This window comes from Mercenaria mercenaria, chromosome 13, assembly GCF_021730395.1.
Source record: "Mercenaria mercenaria strain notata chromosome 13, MADL_Memer_1, whole genome shotgun sequence".
Taxonomy (NCBI): Eukaryota; Metazoa; Mollusca; class Bivalvia; order Venerida; family Veneridae; genus Mercenaria; species Mercenaria mercenaria.
The window spans coordinates 73,974,000-73,998,962 of record NC_069373.1 but is presented as its reverse complement, the minus strand read 5'-3'; the positions used below and the strand labels follow the sequence as shown (position 1 = coordinate 73,998,962).

The 24,963-nt window shown below is 33.9% G+C and overlaps 1 protein-coding gene across 3 annotated transcripts in view; it reads left to right on the top strand.

Moving 5' to 3' along the window:
* Positions 1-24,963, top strand: part of LOC128548020 (E3 ubiquitin-protein ligase PDZRN3-like) — a 233,718-nt gene that overhangs the window by 117,236 nt on the left and 91,519 nt on the right. Inside the window, exon 1 of one of the 3 annotated variants that reach the window (XM_053522282.1) lies at positions 18,114-19,994. The exons of the other annotated variants lie outside the window; for them this stretch is intronic. Within the exon in view, the coding sequence (XP_053378257.1) occupies positions 19,974-19,994 (21 nt within the window). The 5' untranslated portion in view covers positions 18,114-19,973. Of the gene's footprint in view, positions 1-18,113; positions 19,995-24,963 lie in introns of those variants that run through there. 3 annotated transcript variants of the gene reach the window in all.

The following is a 24,963-nucleotide window of genomic DNA, read 5'->3' as shown; positions in this document are numbered from 1 at the left end:
CTTAGGGTACACATTATACCTGATAATGAACTCCTTTGCACATTCAGTTCTGCATTATAATGTGAGACATTGGTCAAGAAAGAAAACAATTTGGCCCACACACAGAGTTTAGTGCCATTTTATGAAGTTTTATGTTGGAAAGAAAGCATTTCATGGATAATTGCTTATCATTGGGTAAACAGAACACTGAGTTTGGACAGGTCATCCATCCCTAATTAAGATAAGAGGTAATTGGCCAAGATTTGCTGATTCTGATGAAATTTGTCCTCAGCCCCTGTTACTCTCTCTCTAAGTAATCACTTTTTTGTACCATTTCTGGATGAAAATTAGCTACTGATGTTTTAGTATGCAATTAGATGATCTTTTGTAGCATTTTTGTGTGTTTTTTTTCATGGGAAAGTGATCTGACCTTTGTTTAATAACACAAAGGAATGATGATAACATTATATCTAAAAAAAAAGCAAATAAAAAAAAGTGTTTAATACTGGTACATTTTTTTCATCAGATCTTTTGTCCAAATACATGTAGATCCCAAATTGTCAATTATGGTTTGACTTTTGTTCATTAGCATGAAATGAGGCAGTGATCGGTTAGTTTATGAGATCAAAGTGTCTTGTAATTGTTTAAAGAAAAAAATTCAATTATCTACTGATTTTCATTTGAGATAGTACAGTAGTAACCACAGAAAATTACTACCTTAAAACTTCTTAAAGTGGTATGTTTAAACATTAACTAAGATTTGTGATCAACAAAATTGTGGCTGTCTTGAAAATACACTGTCATCTTTGGATGGGGTTACTTTTGCTTCATTTTAATCAAATTTTTTTTTCACATTTTAAGGGTGATCATAGATTAAAAAAAAACAGTTAGTGCTTTATTTTTAGAAAAGGTGAACTTATTAGTTTTGAAAACATCCAGTGAAATGGGAGAATTTTCAGTTGTCACTAAGAGGCATGATGATACATCTCCTCCATGTAAATGTTGGCAAAGGGAATGGCTGGGAAAACAGAATTGTATGTGTGGGGACATTTTTTCCTAAAACAAGGAAACAAAATTACATGAATGGAGACATTTTTCCTGAAACTGGGACACCAATTGCATGAATGGGGACATTTTTCCTAAAATGGGGGCACCAATTGCATGTGTTGGGACATTTTTCTTGAAATTTGGAAACAAAAATTTCATGTGGAGAGACAGAGAAAGAGATATTGTATACAGGTGGGAACATATGGGTTTTAAAATTGTTCAGCGTAGTATAAATATTGAAACTGGCAGACGGACAGAAAAGTAAGATCAGTCATCATCATAATTATGACGAGATTTGAAACTTGCTGCACATACAGAGGTATATAGTGCTCTTTGAAACTTGCTGCACATACAGAGGTATATAGTGGTCTTTGAAACTTGCTGCACATACAGAGGTATATAGTGCTCTTTGAAACTTGCTGCACATACAGAGGTATATAGTGTTCTTTGAAACTTGCTGCACATACAGAGGTATATAGTGCTCTTTGAAACTTGCTGCACATACAGAGGTATATAGTGCTGTATGAAACTTGCTGCACATACCGAAGACTATAATGCTCTTTGAAACTTGCTGCACATACAGAGGTATATAGTGCTCTTTGAAACTTGCTGCTCATACAGAGGTATATAGTGCTCTTTGAAACTTGCTGCACATACAGAGGTATATAGTGCTCTTTGAAACTTGCTGCACATACAGAGGTATAATATAGTGCTCTTTGAAACTTGCTGCACATACAGAGGTATATAGTGCTCTTTGAAACTTGCTGCACATACAGAGGTATATTAGTGCTCTTTGAAACTTGCTGCACATATAGAGGTATATAATGGTTTTTGAAACTTGCCTCACAGACTGAAGTGCCAACACTAAATTATATTGATGCTTCTACTGATCCACTTGCATATCATTGTGCCAGTCAGGAATCAAACCAAAGTTGTATTGTTAGAAGCAAGTGCACTTAACACTGTACTTAAAGAACTCTGTATGTGACATGGCAGTTGATTGTAGGAGGTGGGGGGGGGGGAAGCTAGTGTCTGAAATCCAAGAGTGCTAAAGTAATTTGATCATTATATTCTAGTCTTTGGACAAGCCATTTCTGTCTGCCAAACATAATATGTTTTTATGCCTGTTTAATATTTTTGACATAAAATGACTCATGAGGGTTTCTTACCTTTTATAAACAAGAACATGTCACTCAAGTGCATTTACCTATTCTTTCTGTCACCTGTCAATCAGAAGTGATTATTTGGAAGATCAGAGTTTCCAGGAGCTTGACTTCAAATCACTTGTTGTGACCATGATTGTCAATTTTGAAATTTTAGCCACAAAATGACAATAGGAAGTTACAAATAGTAGACACTTGTGGAGAAGTTTTTTATGTATTAAATATTGAAAATGGCGGATAGTTGTAAATTTGACACTGACATTACAATATGACACGTTTCTTGTCTGTTTAGTGAAGACAATGTCTTATTAACTTTTAGTTGACAAGACGTAAATTTTTTCGACCTCTCCAATGAAATTTGTCAATTTACACATAGATCAATGTCTTATTTTCTTGTTATGGTCATATACAATTTCAAAACAGAAATATTTTTAAAATTGTTATCTATATTTTCGTAGTATGGTACAATATGTGCCACTGGTAGTTTTTTAGTATTTTGCTTTTTATCATTTTTAAGTTCAAAGAAAATCAAGTGCAGATTGTGCGATCTTCTCCAAATTTTGACATTTCTTGTACATGAAAATGAAAGTGTCTGTGGGTTCATTTTTACAAAAATACCTCTAATTTTATTTGCTACATTAGCTTATGATTTTGAGAAATGTTAAGATGAAACAAAATATATAGAATAATAATTATTGTATTAATTTGCTTTGCCATTCTTTGAATGCATAAAAATCTTGCTTTGTTTTACATATCCAAAATCTCTGAGAGGAAAGTGAATGGCAGAAGGTGGCGAGGGGTAACAAATGAGATCAGCAGTAATATCTAATGAAAAGCTAAAATTGCTTGCCAAATCCGTATGTATTGTCAGAGACCACTAATTAAAAAAAGTATTTGCAATGTAATAAGGTGTAAACCTAAGAATAAAGTAAGGATAATGGTCAAACCTCAAGAAAGGGGTCTCTTTCATGCTCTTGCAGTATTTAATTATTCTTTTGGTCAGTATCTGCTACACTTGATTTGTATTGAAAATAGTTTTGCTGAATGCTTTTCCCCCCACTATTCCAACATTGTAAATAGTGGGTCATATCATTAGCACAAAAAATACTCAAAGTATCTTTTTTTTTTTGTATGTTATGGTGAAACTAAGATAGTTCTTGGGTAAAATTGTGATTAGATAAACAAGTTACGACTACATTGAAAGGCCATACACTTTGCAAAATGCAATATGATGTAGCAAAAGTTGGAAAAATTGGACCACATTTTTTTTTTTGAAGTCTTAAATTGGTATTCTTTGATATGATCTTTTAATCTGCAGACAAGGGGATTATAGAAAACAGGTCATCAAATACTTGAACAGATTATCTGATTAGTTAATCCCACTTCTCCTAATTTCTTTTCACAAGATTTTTGACAAGACGTTATAATCACAAAAAGTCTAAAATCACCAAAACGCTTAACACTGCTACACTAGCATTCCATGGTGGGAAGTCTCTTGCATTCCTAGACAGTGCCTTTTGCTACTTTGTTGACAATAAAAAGAACAGTTGACAAGGCAGACCTTTTGTACCATCTAGTGTAACTCATTATAAAACCTTTTTCTCCACCTGAACTCTTTGTTAGCAGGCGTCCGATCTCTGTCCATTTGAATTGGCAGCCAATGCAAAAGTTTTTGTTCAACTTTGGTGTTTTAACTGAAAAGTTATTAATAAGAAAAAAAGCGGACATTTTTTATACAATATAATGGTAATTATCATTAATCGTTCTCTTGTCCAGAATGCGAAGAATGCAGAAAAAGTAATTATACGACAAAAAATGTTGAATTTAATGCGGAAAAAAGTTTCGGTTACCACCTGCACTGACTGATCTTTATTGTTGCATGGCTATAAATACTTTGTACCTAGATAGGTAAAAATCAATCAAAAATGGTTAATTGTTCGAGAAAAAGAAACAGTAATCATTTATCATGTATTGACCTATAGAGACCTTGCTTGTTACCTCAAAAAGATAGGCTTATTACTTGGTAATTACCATTTATTAATTATATCCCCGTTTCGTCAATTATGAATGTCAGCGAGAAAATAGGTATTGAGATAATTAGCAAAGTTCACGTGTTAAATCATAATTACTTGTATTAATTACATGATTTTTTCCCCAGTAGCGATTACGTTAATTTCAAACATCTATAAGAATGTATAGTAGCATGCAAAAAAGGTTGTAAAACAGTCGTCATAAAGCCTACCTCATTTCAACAGACAAGCATAGTGGAATTTAAGAAAGAGGTTTTTTTTTTATGTAAAAATGATAAGATAATATTACATTTATGAATGAAAAATAGATAAATATTTTGTGAATTTTCAGAAATCTGTTAAAGAAATTAAAACTTAAGGTAATTTTTTGGAAGGACAGTGTAATATGGCATATCAGAACTTTTTTTTTAATTTCACTTATTTTTGCTTGTTTGCCTGTTTTTTTTTACAAATTTGTAAGATCATGTTATTCATGTTATATCATATTGCCCCGCCCTTCTTAAGATAAAAGCTATTTAGAGAAAACTATCAATTAATACTCAACCACTCTGTTTTCAGTTTGGATATAGGGTTAATATGACTTCAAAGAATTTTTATTAATCGAGGATTAAGACAAGTACTGCAAGGTGTGAGACTGTTTGCTCGGTCTACATACACTGTCTAAATGTTTGTTGACAATCATGGTATTATTTTCTATTTATCTATAATAAGTAAGTTTTATTTCTTTCTTCAGAAAGGAGAACACTTGAAAACCTTTGCCGATTAGGATTAAGTAGAAAGGTTTCATTCAGTGTTTGCTAAAATAAGTTTCTTATAGATAGATCAGTTATCGTAACATTCTTTAAACATGTTCACGATAAAGTGTTTAAGAGCTTTTAAAATCGGAAAAAGTTGACCGCTGGTCGAAGGTAGCTTAATTCTCTGTAATAATCTTTGATCTATTAGCGGTCACTTCAAAAGAAATATTGTAGCCAAACTTAATGCGTTACAGATAGAATGAGGGGTTAAACACACAAAATAAGTGACGAGAAGCAATCTCGATTGCCGTCATTTATTTCAGCCTTGTCATGTAAGGTTAAATTTTAAGTTATTGTCAACACTATATTAAGTAATACTTGTTCAGTTAAACCGCTAACTGAATTTCTGTTTTTTCATTTTACATAATATTTATGGCCATGAAATGTTACCATACAAATAGACTTTTTGAAAATTTGTCGACATAATGTAGCAAAATTTCCTAACCAGAAAATGAATGACAGAAAATACCATGAGGTGTTTTATTTTGGCAAACTTCAAACACAATCAGTGTAGAACTCTGATTAGTACTTAGTATGAAGGTTACGTAAGCTCAAAATCTTTCGAAGAATGTAATCTTACCGTGATTCCCCCGACCCATTCCCATTTATGAGAGGAAAAATTATGAACTGATTATACTCTTAAATTTTAGCTCATCTGTTCAAAGGATTATAAGTAACTAAGGCCAATGCTCTAATCACTCACCCTTTCTTTGGTGACCACCCTTACGAAAATGAAATATGGAAACAAGCTGGCATTAAGCTGCAAGGTAACTGTCAATGACCTGGCAACAGTCTGTCAAAAAAAAAAGGTAACTGGAAATAATCTGACTCCAGTATGGGAACAAACTTCCAAGAAAAAAAATTTAGCTGAAAATAATATGGACACTATTTCCATATTATTTTCAGTTTCTGGGAATAATCTGCAAACTATATGACAATAAACTGGCTCATAACAATCAGCATGTAAACACACTGACAATATTGTCAGCTTGTTTCCAGTGTCTGGAAGAAATCTGGCAGGAAAATGGAAAGAAACTGGAAACAAAAAACATAATTTCTATAATCGAATTGAATGAGTACTGAGATACCAGCTTGCATACAAAAACTTAAGCAAAAAATGCTATGTGGAAAAAGGGGCTTAATTTTGGAAAAAGTACAGTTATGGGACATGCTTAGTACATGTCAGGTCATGACATTGAACAAGTGTGTAATTAGTTTCAATCTATAATTTTGTAAAAAAAAAAAAATAAGAAAACATAGGGGCATGTCCAGTAACTTCTATTCTTTGAATAATCGAGATAAAAATTACATAAGTGACAGTATTGTATGGATTTTCTGTCTGTCTGACAGTACATTGGATATAAATTTACTCAGAGCAGATTCTGACAATGCACTGGCTACACAATGGCAATACACTGGCAATATACCCATCTTAGCAATTTTCACAGCAAAACAAATATTACAAGACACCTTATCAAAATGGCCGAGTGTTGCATTTTTCCCTCCAAAACTATTTTCAGTTTTCAATAGTTTTCCAGCACTGATGGGCACATTGTAAAGGTACTTTTTCATCATTTTACAGTTACTTGTTTTCATTGTAACACAGATTCTGTCCGCAACAAGTATTTTTGCTAAACAGATACAGAAATTTTAAAAGTCATGTATTTTCGCTACCCTGTAAAATTAAACTTGCAGATTTACCATAATCTTTGTCAAATTTCCTTTGGTTTCAATATTATATTATTGATAACTGAAATATTGCAAATCTTGATTTGTTTTAAAATTGAGTCACAAGCAAATGAAGGTTTTAAGTCACATTAAAATTCATATTAAACATTAATAAGGATAAATAGAAAAAAATTATACTGACACTAAACTGGAAACAAACTTCCCATACACTGACAATGCTATGACAATACAATGGTAATAAAGACAATTTTCCTAGGGGGAAATAAAAAAATTAGTAACACTGAGTAGTAAGCGATATATTGGGATACTAGTCCATCTTTAGCTCAGTAGGTAGAGCGTCGATCTACGGATCATGGGGTTGCGAGTTCGATCTTAGGACGGGGCTTATGTTCTCCGTGACTATTTGATAAATGACATTGTGTCTGGAATCATTAGTCATCCACCTCTGATTCATGTGGGGAAGTTGGCAGTTACTTACAGAGAACAGGTTTATACTGGTACAGAATTCAGGAACACTGGTTAGGTTAACTGCCCCCTGTTACATGACTGAAATACTGTTGAAAAACAGCATTTAACCCAAAACAAACAAACAAAACTAGTCCATCTGCCACACTAATGTATACCCGCTGTTACATGACCGAAATACGGTTGAACAAGAGCACCGCCTTGCGGGTGCTGACGCTCATCTGATTTTTTTTTGTATAATAGAAATGTTGTCCTACCCATGATTTTCTAAGTCTAAAAAGGGCCATTATTCTTGCAAAAAGCAGGATAGAGTTATGTTTCTTGATGTACAGTGTCCACTTATGATTGTGAAAAACTGTTGCAAGTTTTAAAGCAATAGCTTTGATAGTTTATGAGAAAAGTTGCCTTAAACATAATACTCAACCAAGAAAATGATTTTCTAAGTCCAAAAGGGGCAATAATTATTGCAAAAAGCAGGATGGAGTTATGTTGCTTGCTGTACAGGGTCAGCTTATGATGGTGAACAAGTGTTGCAAGTTTCAAAGCAATAGCTTTGACAGTTTAAGAGAAAAAGTTGACCTAAACATAAAACTTAACCAAGAAATCTGATATTTTCTAAGTCCAAAAGGGGCCATAAATCTTGCAAAAAGCAGGATGGAGTTATGTTTCTTGCTGTACAGGGTCAGCTTATGATGGTGAACAAGTGTTGCAAGTTTTAAAGCAATAGCTTTGATAGTTTAGGATAAAACTGACCTAAACATAAAACTTAATGAAGAAATCTGATTTTCTAAGTCCAAAAGGGGCAATAATTCTTGCAAAAAGCAAGATGGAGTTATGTTTCTTGATGTACAGGGTCTGCTTATGATGGTGAACAAGTATTCCAAGTTTCAAAGCAATAGCTTTGATAGTTTAGGAGAAAAGTTGACCTAAACATAAAACTTAACCAAGAAATCTGACATTTTCTAAGTACAAAAGGGGCCATAAATCTTGCAAAAAGCAAGATGGAGTTATGTTTCTTGCCATACAGGGTCAGCTTATGATGGTGAACAAGTCTTCCAAGTTTCAAAGCAATAGCTTTGATAGTTTAGGAGAAAAGCTGACCTAAACATAAAACTTAACCAGGCAACGCCGACGCCGACGCCGACAACCGCTCAAGTGATGACAATAACTCATCATTTTTTTTCAAAAAATCAGATGAGCTAAAAACGGCGTTAAAACCCAAAACAAAAAAACACTAATGTATAAGTGCTCATAACTTTGTACTGCATAAAGGAATTTAGTTAAAACTTTAAATAATGATAGTTCGCTAAAGTGTTTCTCTTGTCCATGTAAGAGAGCCTGGCATGTTGTGACTGACTATACACTGATAATACAATGACAACACACTGGCAATATGCCAGTGTGTTGTCAGAAAAATATTTCCAGTTGACTGGCTGTGCACTGACAATACAAGGACAACAGACTGGAAAGTCCAAAAAGCCGCTTGTTGTCAGTTGTGTATCCAGTGTGTTGCCAGATTGACATTGCATACCAGTTTGTTGTCAGTGTTTATTTCCAGATACCTCTATATAATTTAGCTCCTTCAAATAGTTTTATATGAAAAATCAATGAAATTTTGTTAAAACGTCATTACAAACATCACTGACAACAAACTGTATATAAACTGACAGCAGACTGGAAGTTAAATTTTACAGCTGGTTTTCAGGTCTGGAAATCAGCTGACAAGCACATGGACACATGATGGTTATTAAGTGGCAACACACTGGATCAGTTTATTGTCAGCTCTGGAAATAGGCTGGCAAGTAACTGGATTTTAGAGTATTATTGACTGGAAACACACTGGACATAAACTGACCACACACTGACAATAGGGAAGGTTTTTCATAAGGGCAGTATAGTGACTGGTTAGATTTTACATTCACATGAGTAACCACACACTGAGGTGATCTGACTTGCATATGGACAGGTTCAATAACTGCAGTGCTTTTTAGTCCCCTACCAGTTGAATGCTGGAGGGGTTTATAGGAATGCCGTATGTCAGTCCATCCGTCTGTCTGTTCGTCCGCAAATCTGGATCCTGGGATAACTCAAAAAGTATTCAAGCCACCAAGTTCATAAAACTCGGTTTGTGAATAGAAAGTAATATGTAGATTATGCACATATATGACTTTGTTTGTAGGTCAAAGGTCAAGGTCACTATTGAAGGTCAAGTAAAATTGTTTTTTCACCAGTAAGGGACTTCTGCCACTGCAATACTTGGTCACTTGTTCATAAGGCCATACCAAATTGATTAATAGTTCTCCGGAAAATTTTCAAAAAAAAATGGGAGCGAGTGAGCGAAATTTTTTTTTTTTCTCTCAATTTTGATTTTTTCAGAGGCGGGTAGCTTTTACATGGAGCGAGCGGGTTTTTTTTTTTTTTTGCAGTTATGATTATACATGAATTTAACATTTCTTTAAGAATAACAAAGACCTTAAACATTTACAGTGTGACTAACACAGTAGATAGCTTTTCTATATGTTTTAAAGGCTACATGAATGGTTTTGCAAATAAATTCTTGCTAAAACTCACTGAATCACTTTGTTTTTATTTTGTATTTATAATTACTGAGGGATGAGTGTCTTATTTTTAATTTTGATTGTTCTACATTAATCTGAAGGCGTGCCCATTTAACGGCAGAGGATGAGGAATATTTAAGACAAAACGGGCACCCAAGTGGAATAACATATCTTCTGAAACCCATTTAGATGGCTTTGACACATGAGCAACTTTGTGCCCCTAGTGAAACTCCAAACGGTAGAGGTGAGGGGAAAGTAATAAATCACTTGACTAATGAGACCAGACGGAGTTGGGCTCACAAATGCTTCGACATTGCTCGAATCCCATTGGAATAATTTCTTAACAGATAAGGTTAGCTTAAAGGGCCGACTTGGCTATAAATTAGCTTCTAGAGTCTTGTGGTTTTCCCTGACATTAATGCCCATTTTATCATAATGTTTATCGCATTTCAATGATCAGCCATTACCAAGTACACACTAAGGCAATAATGCTGGACATGGTTGCTCACTGATCATCTGGGTTCCTCTCAGAGAATATGTTCATGCTCCAGTGTGGAATTGCACTTGTGATACAGAACAAATATTCAATCAAATGTCATGTGCAATGATATATATACCAGTAATTCGATAATTTACAGTTCAATCACTGTGAATCATTTGTAGTACAATCACTGGGTCTGGGAACTAAAACCCCCATTACTTAGTACTTGAGTTTCTGTTTTTCTGAAATATATCTTTCATCGTTTTCATCATTGGGGTTAGTTTTTTATAAAACACATACTAAGATCTATTGTATTTCAAAGTAATTAAATGTGATACATTTTGTGTATTAGTAATTTTTTTACATAAATATGAGAAATTTATGGATTTAGAGTCAACTCGTCCCCTATTTGGTCATTTCGTCCCCCTCGGTGATTTCAAATTGGTCATTTCGTCACCATTTTGAGGTGACGCCATACATTACTATCTATGTGCATGACTGAGATGAATGTGACGAAAGTAATTTATTTAAATAAATATAAGACAACTAAGGAGAGCGTTGGTCTACGGATCACGGGGTCGACAGTTCGATCCCAGGGCAGGGCGTATATTCTCCGTGACGATTCGATAAAAGGCATTGTGTCTGAAATCATTCGTCCTCCACCTCTGATAATTCATGTGGAGAAATTGGCAGTTACTTGCGGTGAACAGGTTTGTACCGGTACAGAATCCAGGAACACTTGTTAGGTTAACTGCCCGCCGTTACATGATTGAAATACTGTTGAAAAACGGCGTTAGACCCAAAACAAACAAACAAAATAACACAATTATGAATGTGATAATAGTCAGGGCTTTCCCCCCTATAAATCTACACCCCCCCCCCCCCCCCCTCCCGGTAAAAAGGAGGTAATCCCAAAGCATAAAAAAACAACTGTCTTTATTCCAGATTCCCAAAATATAATGAGTGTTACCTTTTTTTTTCTTTTAGTTTTGATAAAGTGTATGTATATTTTGGTTACCAAAGGAACAGTAATACTGTTTAACAATGACTGAAATGCTGCTTTATTATGCAATCTTTTAATATTTTACACAAAAAAATATTTTTACATAGATTTTGAAATTTGAAAATATTCCCACAAGAACATTATCCCAATCCCTGATGAAGAAAAGGCCTGATAGTAATTTATTTACATAACTATAAATGTCTGTCATATATATAAACAGATGAAGAAAGAATAATATACAATAAATTTACATATATGTAACAATAAATGTATTTACAATAAATTACATATCAAATATTCCCGAAGATATGGATTTACTTCATGGAAAGATAATATCAATATACATGTATAATGAATAATAATATACTCTAGAAATATAATAAGCCTAATCAATTAGGGCAGGTGACTGGATAACGACATGGAAACTGTAATAAACCTACATAGTTTATTTTGTGTTATAAGTAGTTGCATTACTTCATGTTTTTTTAGTGTGACACAAATACCATATCGTCATAATAACGTTAGTGCTGAATAGTTTAATTTGTGTATTTTTATCTTGTTTTTTTTTGTGAATATTTTTTGACATTCAGAGTTCAACCTTTGTTTTCTCTCAGAGATATTTATACAGCATACATGGTTGGTGTGAAATTTCAACATGTAACAACACACACCTGATTCCGAAAACTGACCGAATTAATTGCTCTCTTGCAATTCATTCTGGGCGTAATGGCCATTAAATTTCCATGTTATAGCTGTAAGCAGATAACTGATAAAAGTTGCCTGGAGAACCAAGTCGGCCCTTTAAGTTTTTGTCATGTTTGTGGTAGAGGTTCATTTCAGTCAAAAATGATAACAGACGGACAAAAAATGATCCCAATATGGCCACTCTTAAAAGTGTTATTTGTTGTGCTTTGACTGACCAAGAAATTTTGAGTTGGGAAGGTCTGTTTTTTCAGATTCTTTCTTTCAGTCAATTCAAAGCACTGGCTTTGGCTCTAGATCTAAAATATTGAACTAAACAACTGATAACAAATGGTTTGAAAACTTTATCTGAACAATATTTCTATGTTTAATCCAAATATTTTCAATTGAATCCCCGTGGCCGTGCACGTCTTACAAGTCGGGCTTTGTTCTTTTCACTGTGTAATTTGAACAGTCATAGAACGTGCCTACTTCATCACCTACCGGCACATCGGAGGCCATGTGTGGCACTAGCACAGAGAGTGTATATCAAAATCCCCTTGATCAAAATCCCCTCCACTGAAAAATGACTGGGTGTTACAAAATCCCCTTCATACTTTTGCAGGGGGTATCATAATCCCCTCTGTAATTTTCATTACAGATATATAGATATCAGTGCTCCAAATTAAATTATGTTTGCTAAAGGCATTGTATTTACGTGCTTTATGCAATAGACTTTTAAATTGTGTATAGTTGTATTTGAACTTGATGAAATAAGTAAAAATCACAGAGGGGATTATGATACCCCCTGCAAAAGTATGAAGGGGATTTTGTAACACCCTGTCAGTTTTCAGTGAAGGGGATTTTGATCAAGGGGATTTTGATTGTCTCCCTAGCACAGACACTGACTTTTTGACTTTTGTCATCAGCTACATGTATTACGAACGCATGGATTACGATCCATATCACTTTGACGCATTAAAACAGTGATAAAACCTGTTTTACCGTTATCATTCCGGACTGCGTAATCAGAAAAAAAAAAATTTTTTTCGGTGATTTTTATGAACGTGCGGGCGGGTGAATTTTTTTTTCTTTTTCTCGGGAATGAAATCATTGATGCGGTAGTTCCGACGAACGACAAATCAATTTGGTATGGCCTAAAGGTATATCCCTTAAGTTGCATTTATCAACTTGTTTGGTATACTGCAGGTATTTCATTTGGCATTACTTTTACTTCGGTTTAAGCAAAATTGTGTCACCTGTTTTACTTCCATACGGCATTGTATTTTTTGACATTTTGACTTTTGAATAGTTGGGCATTGCTGTCCTCTGACAGTTTTTTGTGTGGATTATTTACAGCAGGCGGCTGACATTGACTAAGAAGGGAAAACAATTATTAACAGGACTTTTTGCAAAAAAAGTGGTCATTCACCTTATTTCCTTCAACTGTTTAACATCAAGAAGACATGAGAAGCATGTGCGCCTTCCTAATATGTTAACATCTGTTCTAAGTTTAATCAACTTAATTTTGTATTTCATAATACAGTTTTGTAACAGATGAAATTTCAGTCTTTTCAAGATGACATGAATATTTCCATTTGTATGTAAAACAGGGGCGAGTCGTTCAACACCTACTGTGATATTTTGTACCAAGATGAAATTTTACAAAATTTTTGACATGTTCTAAAATGTTAGTATTCTAAAAATGTAAATTAATATTTAAATGGGATAAACCCTTAGTCAGATGTCATACCTCTAAAATGGTTTTAAATAAATCTCAGTCAAGAGATTATCGCAAAATATTTAGAAATAATCTTAGTGAATGAAATACCTTAGGTATACTGCTATATTCGTATAATGATTTTAACTCTGGGCCGTTCCATCAGTCAGGTAAATTTTGTTAGCCTTTGAATATTATGGGCTGACAGATTGCCAGGGACCCAGCAAATCTTGGTGAATGAAATACTTTTAGTATCACTATATTCATATGATGATTTTAAATCCAGGCTGTTCCATCAGTCAGATAAATTTTATTGGCCTTCATATCTAATATATTATGATGTGACAAAACAAGACAGTTTGAAAAAAACATTTATAGGAAGGAGAACTAAAGATGAAACTTTTTACATACTTTGAAGAAACTGACTATTGAGACCTTTATCTACTTAGGGCTGTTTTTGGTCTTGTGCACTCCATAAAATGAAGATGGACAAAAAATTCATTCGCCCATCCCATAGAAATTTGTAACTTTTTCTTAATTGCTATATCGATTAGTAAACATTTAATTACACCACATTCTTTAGTTTTGTGACTAACAAATGTTCAAAGAAATTTTGCTTTGTAATGAAAAAAGAATAAAAAAATCTTTTGATACCCACAAAAGCCTGATGGCAACATTTATTAGATTCTAAGGGAGATAATAGAAGTTGAAAAAGGATGCGAAGGTTATGACATTGCTTGTTTTTCTATGATAATAAAAGTCAAGTACTACCAATATTGTCTTGTCTTTGTCAGGTAAAACCCACCACTGATGTGTCAATCTGAATATAGTTCAGAATACGCTGCATCAGATTCAGCTTGAATAGTTTAGGAATGCAAATAGGAGATAGCAAGATCATATCCCTTTTGTGGTATACTGATGATCTTTATGTTTCTTAAAGGTCAAGTAATACACCATCATGTCATACAATGTTATACCACATGCTGTCTTGTCACAGTCTTTAATGACATACACAATCATGTCACATGCCATCATGTCACACAATGTTTTGCCACATAGTGTCATGTCACGGACTTTTATGTATACACAGTCATGTCAGATACCATCATTTTCATCAGTGTTAGGTCGTCATGTCATACACTGTTATACCACATGTTGTCATTTCTTAGAATTCAATGCCTTATGCAGTCTTGTCATATACCATCGTGTCATACAATGTCTGGTCATCATTTTCTACAAATGCCAAGCCCTACAATATTATATGACACACTGTCATGTCACAGAGTTTTATGCCATACACAATCATGTCAAATACAATCATATCAGTCAGTGTTGGGTCACTATGTTCTACAGTGGTCAGTTTATAATATTACACCACATAGAGTCTGGCCTGTCACAGAGTTTAATACCATACACAGTTGTGTCAAATGCAATCATTCCATACAGTGTCGGGTCATCATATACATTTATGATGTCGAATGTAATGTCATATACTATCATAAAGGAAATTGTCAAACAGTATCATTTTATTTCCGAGCCTGCTTACGGTGAGCTCGACTTAGTCGTCGCTTTTGGTGGGTCAGTGTATGTGCATGCGTGCGTCCGTGCCTGCCTGTCTGCGTGCATGCGTGCGTCCGATTTTGTCCAGACCATAACTTTGACGTGCATGGACCAGTCTTGTTTGGCATGAATGTTTACCTCAATGAGGAGTGTCTTGCACAAACCCCATGTTCCTGTCTCAAAGGTCAAGGTCACAGTTTTAGGTCAAAGGTCAAATTGAAGTTTGTCCGGAGCATTTCTTCTTCATGCATAGTGGGATTTTGTTGTAACTTGGCATGAATGTTCACAATTATGAGACAGTGTCTTGCCCAAGAACCAGATACCTAGATCTAAGGTCAAGGTCACACTTAGACAGATGGCGGGCTCAACATTCTGCCCATGGGCATACTTGTTCACAGTCATGTTGTACAGTGCCATTTCTAGTGATGTAGTAAAATGTCATGCACCAGTTTGTCATACAAATATGGCATTTCATTCATGCTGTACAGATAATTTTATTATGTGACATACAAGGATATACCATTTTACAATAAATATCATGTCATGATTTACCATGCCATACTCTATCACTATGATATACCATCAAGTTAGTAAAATGTCATGTGATATTCCATCATATTGTAAATATTTTCTTCAGGCAAGGTCATGTCATTCACCCTAAGTAAAGTGCTCCTTGTACAACCAGACATGCCACTTTGCTTGACTTCTTATCACTTACTTGAAAGGTAATTTTGTTTCAGTCACACTCATTTCTACAAGAAATATAAGGTTGATTGTTTTTCACTCTCTCCATCTGTCTGACACCCTACTTTCCTAGTTACTTGTAATAAAATAAATACAAAAGTACATCTTAGGATGCAATACAATAGTGAAATGGTTTCCATACAATTTTAAGCATTATTATATGATATACCTTTGTAATACTATTTTGAAAGTTAGCAATAGCTGCTGATTTTATGACATACTTGAGAAATGTTTTGCCATTAAATTTTATGGACATTCTGATCATAAGTGACCATCATTTGTATGAAAATTGTAAATTACGCAATATTATTTATTGTTTACAAAGGTGTTTATTAGATTAATGGCAAAAGTTGTCACATACATAACGTTACTGTTACCAATAATATCACATTCATTTTTGAATCATTCTTTGTAACATTAAGCCACATATACACCGAACCAGAAACAAGTGTGAACTGGATCTATTTTTTGTCAAATTGGTATCGGTTAGGGCTTTCACATAATGTCAAATAGTGATCTGAAAATCTGGGTAAAAATGTGTAAAAGCATAGCATAGAAACCCATGTGATTCTGTAAAGTGTTGTTTAATTTTCGGTTTAGGTGTATCTGAAATTGCCCATTGGTCATAACGCATTTTAATGGATTTTTTTGGTTTCGTTTCATTTTGGTTTTGGTGTAGATGTGAAATCTGATTGTTACTGTTAAAAATCAAGTGTTCGGTCAAGGAATAATTTTGATGTAGATTTTAATTTAGTGTTAAAACAGAATGATTTGACTAAAATGTTTTTTGTAAATGGAGCAGTTTCTTTATTTAGTTTTTTTTTGCCGATATCGATGCTTAAAAATTTTGATAATTATTTCTGCAGGAAAAGTAAATTTCATTTCACTCTTTGTGACTGAAAACACATAAATGATTTTTTCAGAAGTAATTTATTAGTTTAGCATGTCTAAACTTCAGTTTGTTAATTTAAAATTCAAGTAAAGTATATTTTGTAACAGTTCTGTCTCTTCTGTCCTTATTTTCTTGTCACCGAAATGCGTGCGCACCTACGTGTAATTCAATTTTACATTTTGTAACTCAATTTTCTTCTTGTCTGGAAACAAACATTAGATTTTTTATGTCTGTAAAAAATCTACTTTAGTTTCTGCTGTTGTATATATAGCCTTATACAGCTGGGTCTTCTAAGATATTACAGTCTGCTTTGGGACTGGGCAAAGAATATAGATTACCTCCTATAGTCTCAGACAGTTGCCAGCTCATTTGAACTTTGAGAGTTGACTTTTTTAAAACTTTGTGAAACAAAAAATGTTTGTTTGCTTCAGCAATGGTCAGATGATGATTTACTAGCTTAAAATGGTAAAGGAGGATCTTAAGTGGCCTGCTTCTTGGTAGACCAATCAACCTACTGCAAGCATTTTACTAAACATATTTGACTTCAATTTGCAGAGAAAAGTTTTTTAACTTTGCGAATTAAAATGCTTCATGACGCAGCAGTCTGGACTTCTGACCAGTATTTGCCTTTGTAAGGTATAGTGGAGAGCATGGTCAAACTCTGTTGGTCAAACTCCGTTGGTCAAACTCCGCTTTCATGGGGATTCCAACCTACAACCTCTGGATTAGGAGTCAAACACTACACTAACACCACGACAAGTTGTACATGAATTTGATGAACACTGATATGAAAGAGGGTGAAAATTTTGGTTATAGCAGTTTCTGTATACAACGCGTTACCTGCTTCTTCGCATTATTGCGCTGTTTAAGGCACCTGTATTTAGTCGTACATCATTAAAATACTATGAAATAAAATGACAAAAATAAATTTGCAATGTTGTCTTTGTAGTAGCGTGCTATTTATGGTTTGTGCCGACGATAAAAATGTATTGTTAACCAATATGATAGGCAAGATATAAAAATTACAAGTACTGTATTTTACAGGAAACACGCTCGTATAATTATAATTTGCTGGGAGCAAGTGCACTAATAAAGCCTTCGGGGCAAAATTATGATGAGCTCGTCATTTTGAAGCGTTTACGACCAGAGAGATTAAAGGATGTCCTTTCATTTTTATTTGTTTAGATAAATACTCAGAATTTTACTATCTGTCTCTGGGCATACTTTTATGCATTAAATGATACGGTTTTGAGCGTATATTGGACATAATACTTTTGTATAATAGTATGGGATTTAACACTTTGATAGTTTTAAGGAATTAATGATAGTTTTGAGTAAAACACTGGGGATTTATGATAGTTTAAAGAAAATGTGAGACTTTTTGTGACATTATTGCAACAGTAAATAATAAAAACCATATTCTGATGATAGAAAATGGTGTAAAAACATAATGTTTATGGTAGCGAAAGGAGGAGGAGAAATTACGGGAGAAAAAGCGATGTCTCCGGTGTAAATCTTGGCGTGATGTTTTTATTTAATAAAGTTGTTCATTTTTACAGGAATGTTGACGCATAGAGATTAAAGCCAAACTGATTAGGGTAAAACTCGGATTAAAACTCATGCATTTTGATAGTGTTTTATTTTTTGTAAAAAAATGTGAAGTCATAAAGTAAGGATTTAACAAGGTTATGATTAGATTATTAGATATTGAGGACAGACTGAAAATATCTCAAAATTCATGATAAAAGTTATATTTCACCTGTTTATTTTCAAATCTGTATCATTTTACAGCTGTGTATTGAAGTCAGGTGTGCAAAGAAAGGATAATTTTGTCTTCATCCAGATGAGTTTTTTACATGGTTTTTAGACCTTCTTTTTTGCTTCAAAGTGGTAGTCAGACTGTGACCTTATTTTTTTTTATCAGAACCAAAACAGATGAATGTGTTTTTTTCCTTGAGTACCAGTCTAAGGATGAGTTTTGTTGCTGTGGTATCCAGAACATAGACTGGTATACATGTGTGTTCATTGAAGCAGCTGTTTTATCTATCTAGTCTCTTAGAAGTGGAAAATTATGAGGTATAGCAATCTGTTCTTTTGCTTGGAGCTGCAGTTAAACACAGTTTTCATGTTAATGATTATTTTCGATCTGGAGTAAAAGAAAATTATTTACTGCTTTCAAAAAACTTTATGACCAGGAAATAATGACATCATTGTCATATTAAACTGTCTTTAAAGCCTTCAAATCTATTACATCCGATGGGGAATAAGCTGTGGTAAATGCTGAATGAAATGCTGTTTTGCAAACAGACACCTGAATGAAATATCTTTTTACGTGCAAAATTTTTATTGAAATTCTATATTAACAGTAGTGAACTGGGTGGATAAAGTGGCTAGACTTTATTGAATTTTTCACTTTAAAGTCAGTGAAAAGGAGGTTACATCAATGGGACTTACTTTACATGGATCTTCTTCTATTTGTATGACCTTTGTAACCTTACTGATCTGAACAAAAAAAAATTAATGACAAGTTACCTGTGAGAAATTCTGCAAATGGTATGAAAAGACAACTCTTAACACTTTCCGGAATGATTTTTTTCGCAACTTTTCTCCACAGACAAATTGTTTTTGTTGCCTGTAAAATAGCATTGCGTGAACCAGTGTGATACTTAGGAGATTAATAACATAGAGTAACAGAACTAAAAGATCTGATTTATCAGGCATTACCGCAGGTAGAGTTGCTCATTTGCATATATTACCCAGCAGTCATAGTTTGTTAAGATACAGAGGAGGGTTTATTACATTCGAAAAAGTTCTTCCGAAGTTTTAAAGAGTGATATTTTATATTTCTTATGTAAATTTTGAATTACGGATACAAGTGTTTTTAGTTAAACGTTCAGTTTTAATGGAAAATACTTATAATTTGAGAGTTTAGATAAAATTATAAAACCGAAACTTGCGGAGTAATTTTATATTGTTAAATGTATTCGAATTACATTTGTCTCGAAAAAAAAAAAGAGAGATAGAAACGGATGTAGAGTTTCTACAGTACGATGGATAAATTGCTGAAAAAATGGAATGGATAAACTGCAGGAATTATTGCCACTCTAGCTGGGATGAAACTACCCGAAATTTAAAACTCCGGATTTTCTTGCACTTTAATTACAATGGATTTTATGATTTTAAAGGTAAGTCAAACTTTCCCATTCATTCATGTGAAATATTATATAAAGTTATTTTAACGACAAATACAATGGAAAATGCCTCCATTTTTTGCCGGGTATCGTTTTTGCATGCCTATCATTATTATATAATGTTACCATTTTTAACATGTTATTTGGTTAAAAAAAGAGATTTTATTGCCATAGGTTAAATGATGACTGTCCCTTTTTTTGCATAATTTACTTGAAACCGTATGGAATATTATGTAAAACAGTTATAAATACCAATATCGGTATACCTTGTAACAATGCAACCACAGTTTTTTGCATCACTGTGAAAATTTTGGATGTCACCGAAACATCAAAGACTTTGGTTTAAAGGTGAATTTTATATTCAAATTGCTAATAAAATCTCAATGTAGATGATCATAAAGATTATATCTATAAGGCTATGTAAATAATGTGGAAATTGTGGCAGGCTATCACCTGGTTTATATAACACCTTGTGCCTTTCTTGCTGTTTTAATTATAGACAGTATAAGATTGGAGGATTTATTTTAGTGTTTCTTGTGATCAGTTTTTTTTTCAGAACAATTAGAATGCATTTGTAAGTTTGTGAGAGAAAAGACTGGAGAGAGAGAGAGAAGGAAGAATAGGACAGATTAAAATGTTTTAACAATTTGGTAGACAGAAAAGATGATCAAGAAGAATGAAAACAAAAGAGGTAAATGCCAGGAAAAGAATTAAATATAAGTGTCACGAAAAAAGAAATAATAAAAAGGGTCAAGTTTAGTAGAAAGAAATATCTAAATATGTCAAATAAAGGGGTCAAGTAGAAGGAAATAAATAAAGGGATCAAGAAAAAAGGAAAAGAATAAAAATGACTAAAGAGGTCAAATAATGGGGTCAAGTAGACAGAATTGAATAAGGGGTCAGTCAGTGAATGAAGGAAATGAATAGAGGAAGTGAGATATTGATCAAGGAATATTATAAGTCAAGGAGGAAAGAAAATTCAGGCATGAGATTTTTTCAGGACAGTTCCTGATTTCAGGCTTTTGACTTTGAGGAATGGAAAGAGAAATTGAATAAGAGAGAAACTGAGAGGCAGTAGGGGGAGTAGAGAGAAAAATAGGAAAGTCATATTAACAAAACACCATGATGATATGACAGACTGCATAAAAGAATCATCAATACAACTAGTCTACAACTTTGAAAAATATAAGTAAAATGTGTATACTTCACAAGATCAGCTTTTTTTCCCAGACCATAGGATGACACTATCTTTGTATCAGGAATACCAGTTTATTACATAGATGCTGTCAGGTCTAGTTATCCCCTTATCTCCAATTGGATCAGGTACAGCTGCCCATTGTAGTCCATTATCACCCAGTAGGTGACCCTATAGTACAATATGTAACATATCCCCTGGCATGTGATATTTAAGTGATAGTGGTATCACATGCATTGTTATGATATAACTCAATTACCACTGCCATAATGGACAGGCTAGGATATTATGGTTGTTGTTTATTGTGAGAATAATATACCTCAGCAGAGAATTATTAATTAACATGATTATGGACATTGCCTAATGGACAACTGGCAATAATGGCAAAAAAGCCGGTACCACAGTATTTTTGCCCTCGCTTTGGTTTCTTTTGAAAACAGGTTCTTATTTTGAAGAATTAGTTTCTTTAGAACTAAGAATTTTGTTATCTTTGCAAATAGCTGATGATAAACACTTATTTGGTTCCAGAAATACAGAAGACACTGGTTATGGTGACTTGCTATGAAGTTTGTTGGAAAACATTAGGTCATCCTTTTGATTTTCTGATACCATTAGTTCCTGTTTCCTTACTGGTAATTTATGTCCAAAAACTTATTTTGGCATCCATTTATTGGCTTCTATGTTTATTTCTAGAGTAGAGACTTGCCACTCCTTCCTCACTGCTGACCCCTAGCTTACCTGTATCGACTTGATCCCATATGGATTCTGTAATTCATATTGAATCATTCGTAAAAATACCTTGTTTTGCTGAAACTGTTGCCAAATTTTGTCCCAACTGATGATAACAAGTTGCCAATATTCCGTAAAGCATATTTCCGCAACCTGAACAGTCTTCAAAAACTAATGGGTTTGATTGTGATATTATAATTTAGTTTTAGTATATAATGGAAAATATAAGTTATTTGGATGCATGATTTGATAGGTAGACCATCTAGATCAAAAAGAAGCTCTGCAAGCTTCTGATTGAGACTGAAGAGCACTTGAAGCTACAAGATACAATATTCCAATAAAATTGTAATCAACCTGGTCATAACAGCAATATTTGGAATTTGTCTGGAGTTCTTGAAACCAGACTTTTCTGGAAAATTTCTTTCTTCAGATTCCATATTAGAACTCAGGTTTTAGCTGATCGGTTTATTGGGTTTTCGGTAGAAGACTACTATTCTTAAAGGTGGTCAAATGTTTGGCCAGTTGAAAGAATGATGGAAGTGCATACAAGTCAGTTGTATCATGAGTTTTCATCAAGGTACCTGTTGTTCCTCTGATCTAGGATACTCTTCTTTAGATGGAGGTGCAAATGTCCTTTTATCACGATTTGCATTGTTTCAAGTGTGAAAAGCAATGTAGGATGTTTGTATAGCTCATACATCATTATTGACTCTAATGAGAGGAACAAAATCCTTCAAGATGGCTGTGATAGGTAGAAACCATTTCCAGCTTTCCGGAGAAAAAGCATTTTCTTGTTCATGATATGAGTAATGTTGAAGACTTCAGAATCATAAGATGTATGTTTTTTTCTTGAGTTAATTTTGCTTTCCTTTTTGTTTTAGACTATATGGAAGAAGGAGCAAATTACTGCACTACTTGTCACTTTAAAAGTGTCTTTATGCTACTTAAAGATGGCAAATTGATTTGTAACAGTTATAATGTAGCTCTTGAAGACCAGCCACAAAACGCAACCTTATTGCTAGTATTTTCAATTCAGTTTAACAGAGGCGGCAAAATCTGATTTTTACTTGGTTGTCCGTTTTTGTAATTTGCTATTTTTAACTTGTCCGTATGATGTTATATAGTAAATTCTGGTCAAATTTCACTTGTCCTTACTAGCTTTGGGACAACCTGGGCAATACGGACAATTGAATTTGCCACCCCTGGTTTAAGCAACAGTGTATTCTAGACTAGTAACTAAACTCAGTTTTGTAATCTATGAATCAGATGTTTCTTGTATCCAAGTTTAGAACTCTAGAATTTGGTACAATTGTGAATATTTTTTTCTGTATCAGTTCAGAGAATTACTGCTTTTTCTGTTGAGTGTGAAATATGAGCTCAATATAAGGTTCATTTAAATGTTAAGGTAATTTCTGTGACTGATGAATTACACCTTCTTAATTGGAATATTGCCTTATCCAGGGTTTAATTAAATGAGGTAATAACATTTAGGATGCATAATTTCATCAAAAGATAAATAAAGTTAAGGGTAGATTTCCCAGAAGCACAGAGCACCATGCATTGCAAAGTAGGCCCACAACAAAAAGCAGCATTGTTTTACACACTATCAAACATGTTTCAAAAATTCACTTATATATTGATATGCCCAGGCCTAAAAAAAATAACATCATAGTGAGTTGTAACGTTGGCTTCTAAAATAACAGTTTTAAGATGGTTTTCTGTTCAATCCTCAAAGGACAATGATTAGCAAGAAGATTGGGAAGCCCTTGACTCTTGAGTGTCAAACATTGCTGTACCGTTACTATAACAAATTGTGTTTTCATACTGCTGCTTCCGCTGGCATGCATTTCCCAAGCATGCATGACCAGCGTACTCATATCAAACACGAGCCAAATGCTTGACACACAGCGTCCTGTTGTTTTTTCATGACTGACAGTAATAAACGGATACAAGTGAAACTGACATGAAGGGGGCCGTCTTGACACAGATTAGAAAATGCTGTGAAAAAATTATGCACTTGGCTAAACATGTAAACTGTGTTCTCCAGTTTCTTTGATAAGAGTTTCGGAATTTTGCTAATTGTATAATGATTACTCAGCAGTGCCGTTTTACAGTTTTAATGGGCCCAGTGTGTGGCAAATTGGAAATCAGTGTCATGAACAATTTACCCCGGTTGAGCCAAATCACATTCCAGGCAAAAGGGCATGCTTATGGTTTTTTTTAAGTGACAGCAGACGCCATGAATGCAAAAAACAAACTTTATTACTGCGACTGCAATAAAATTTCATCAGTCGGAAGTTGGATATATTCAGCGAGCAGAACTGTTATTTTTACGAAGGATAACAATAAAGTGTCAGCGTGGAACAGAAACAGAAAGTAACAGTATACTTACTTGAAAAGTGTTTCCGAAATCTACATAAAAATATACATGTGTTTTTCAGATGTGGTTTCACCAAGGGGATATGTCAAGGGTCAAATGCAGGGATAATGCTATTCGACCGCTTTGACATGTCTTTCATGTTTATTTTCCAAGTTAATCTAAGGAAATCTTTACCACATGTCCTTAACAATCTTGTCACTTGTACAGAGAGATGATCCTGTAGCATTCAACATGTGCTGACCAGGCTTTACATGTTTCGGACTTCTTCTGCTCATTCCAGTGTCTTTGTAGAAGTCATTTATTATTCAGTTTACAAAACGGAAGCTCGCAATTTTATATAGGATGTGACTTTTTTGTCTTTCGGTAACAGAAAACATTTATGTTTCAAAAAAATCTGGATTATTCTTTTTTTGTTACCTACTAGACAAAAAATTTGTTATCTGTTACCATACTCCCATTTTTTTTTGTGAAAACAGAGGATGATTTACTTTTTGGTAAGTCTTTTTTTTATTATTTAATTTTGTGCCCCATGTGGTTCTGGGACGATCTGTGTATGAAAAGAATTGGAACCACTGCCTTACCCTTGCATGATTGTAAGGGGCGACTAATAGTGTCTTAACACTTGGTTTTGCAGTAACTCTGTGATTCCAGCAGGTATG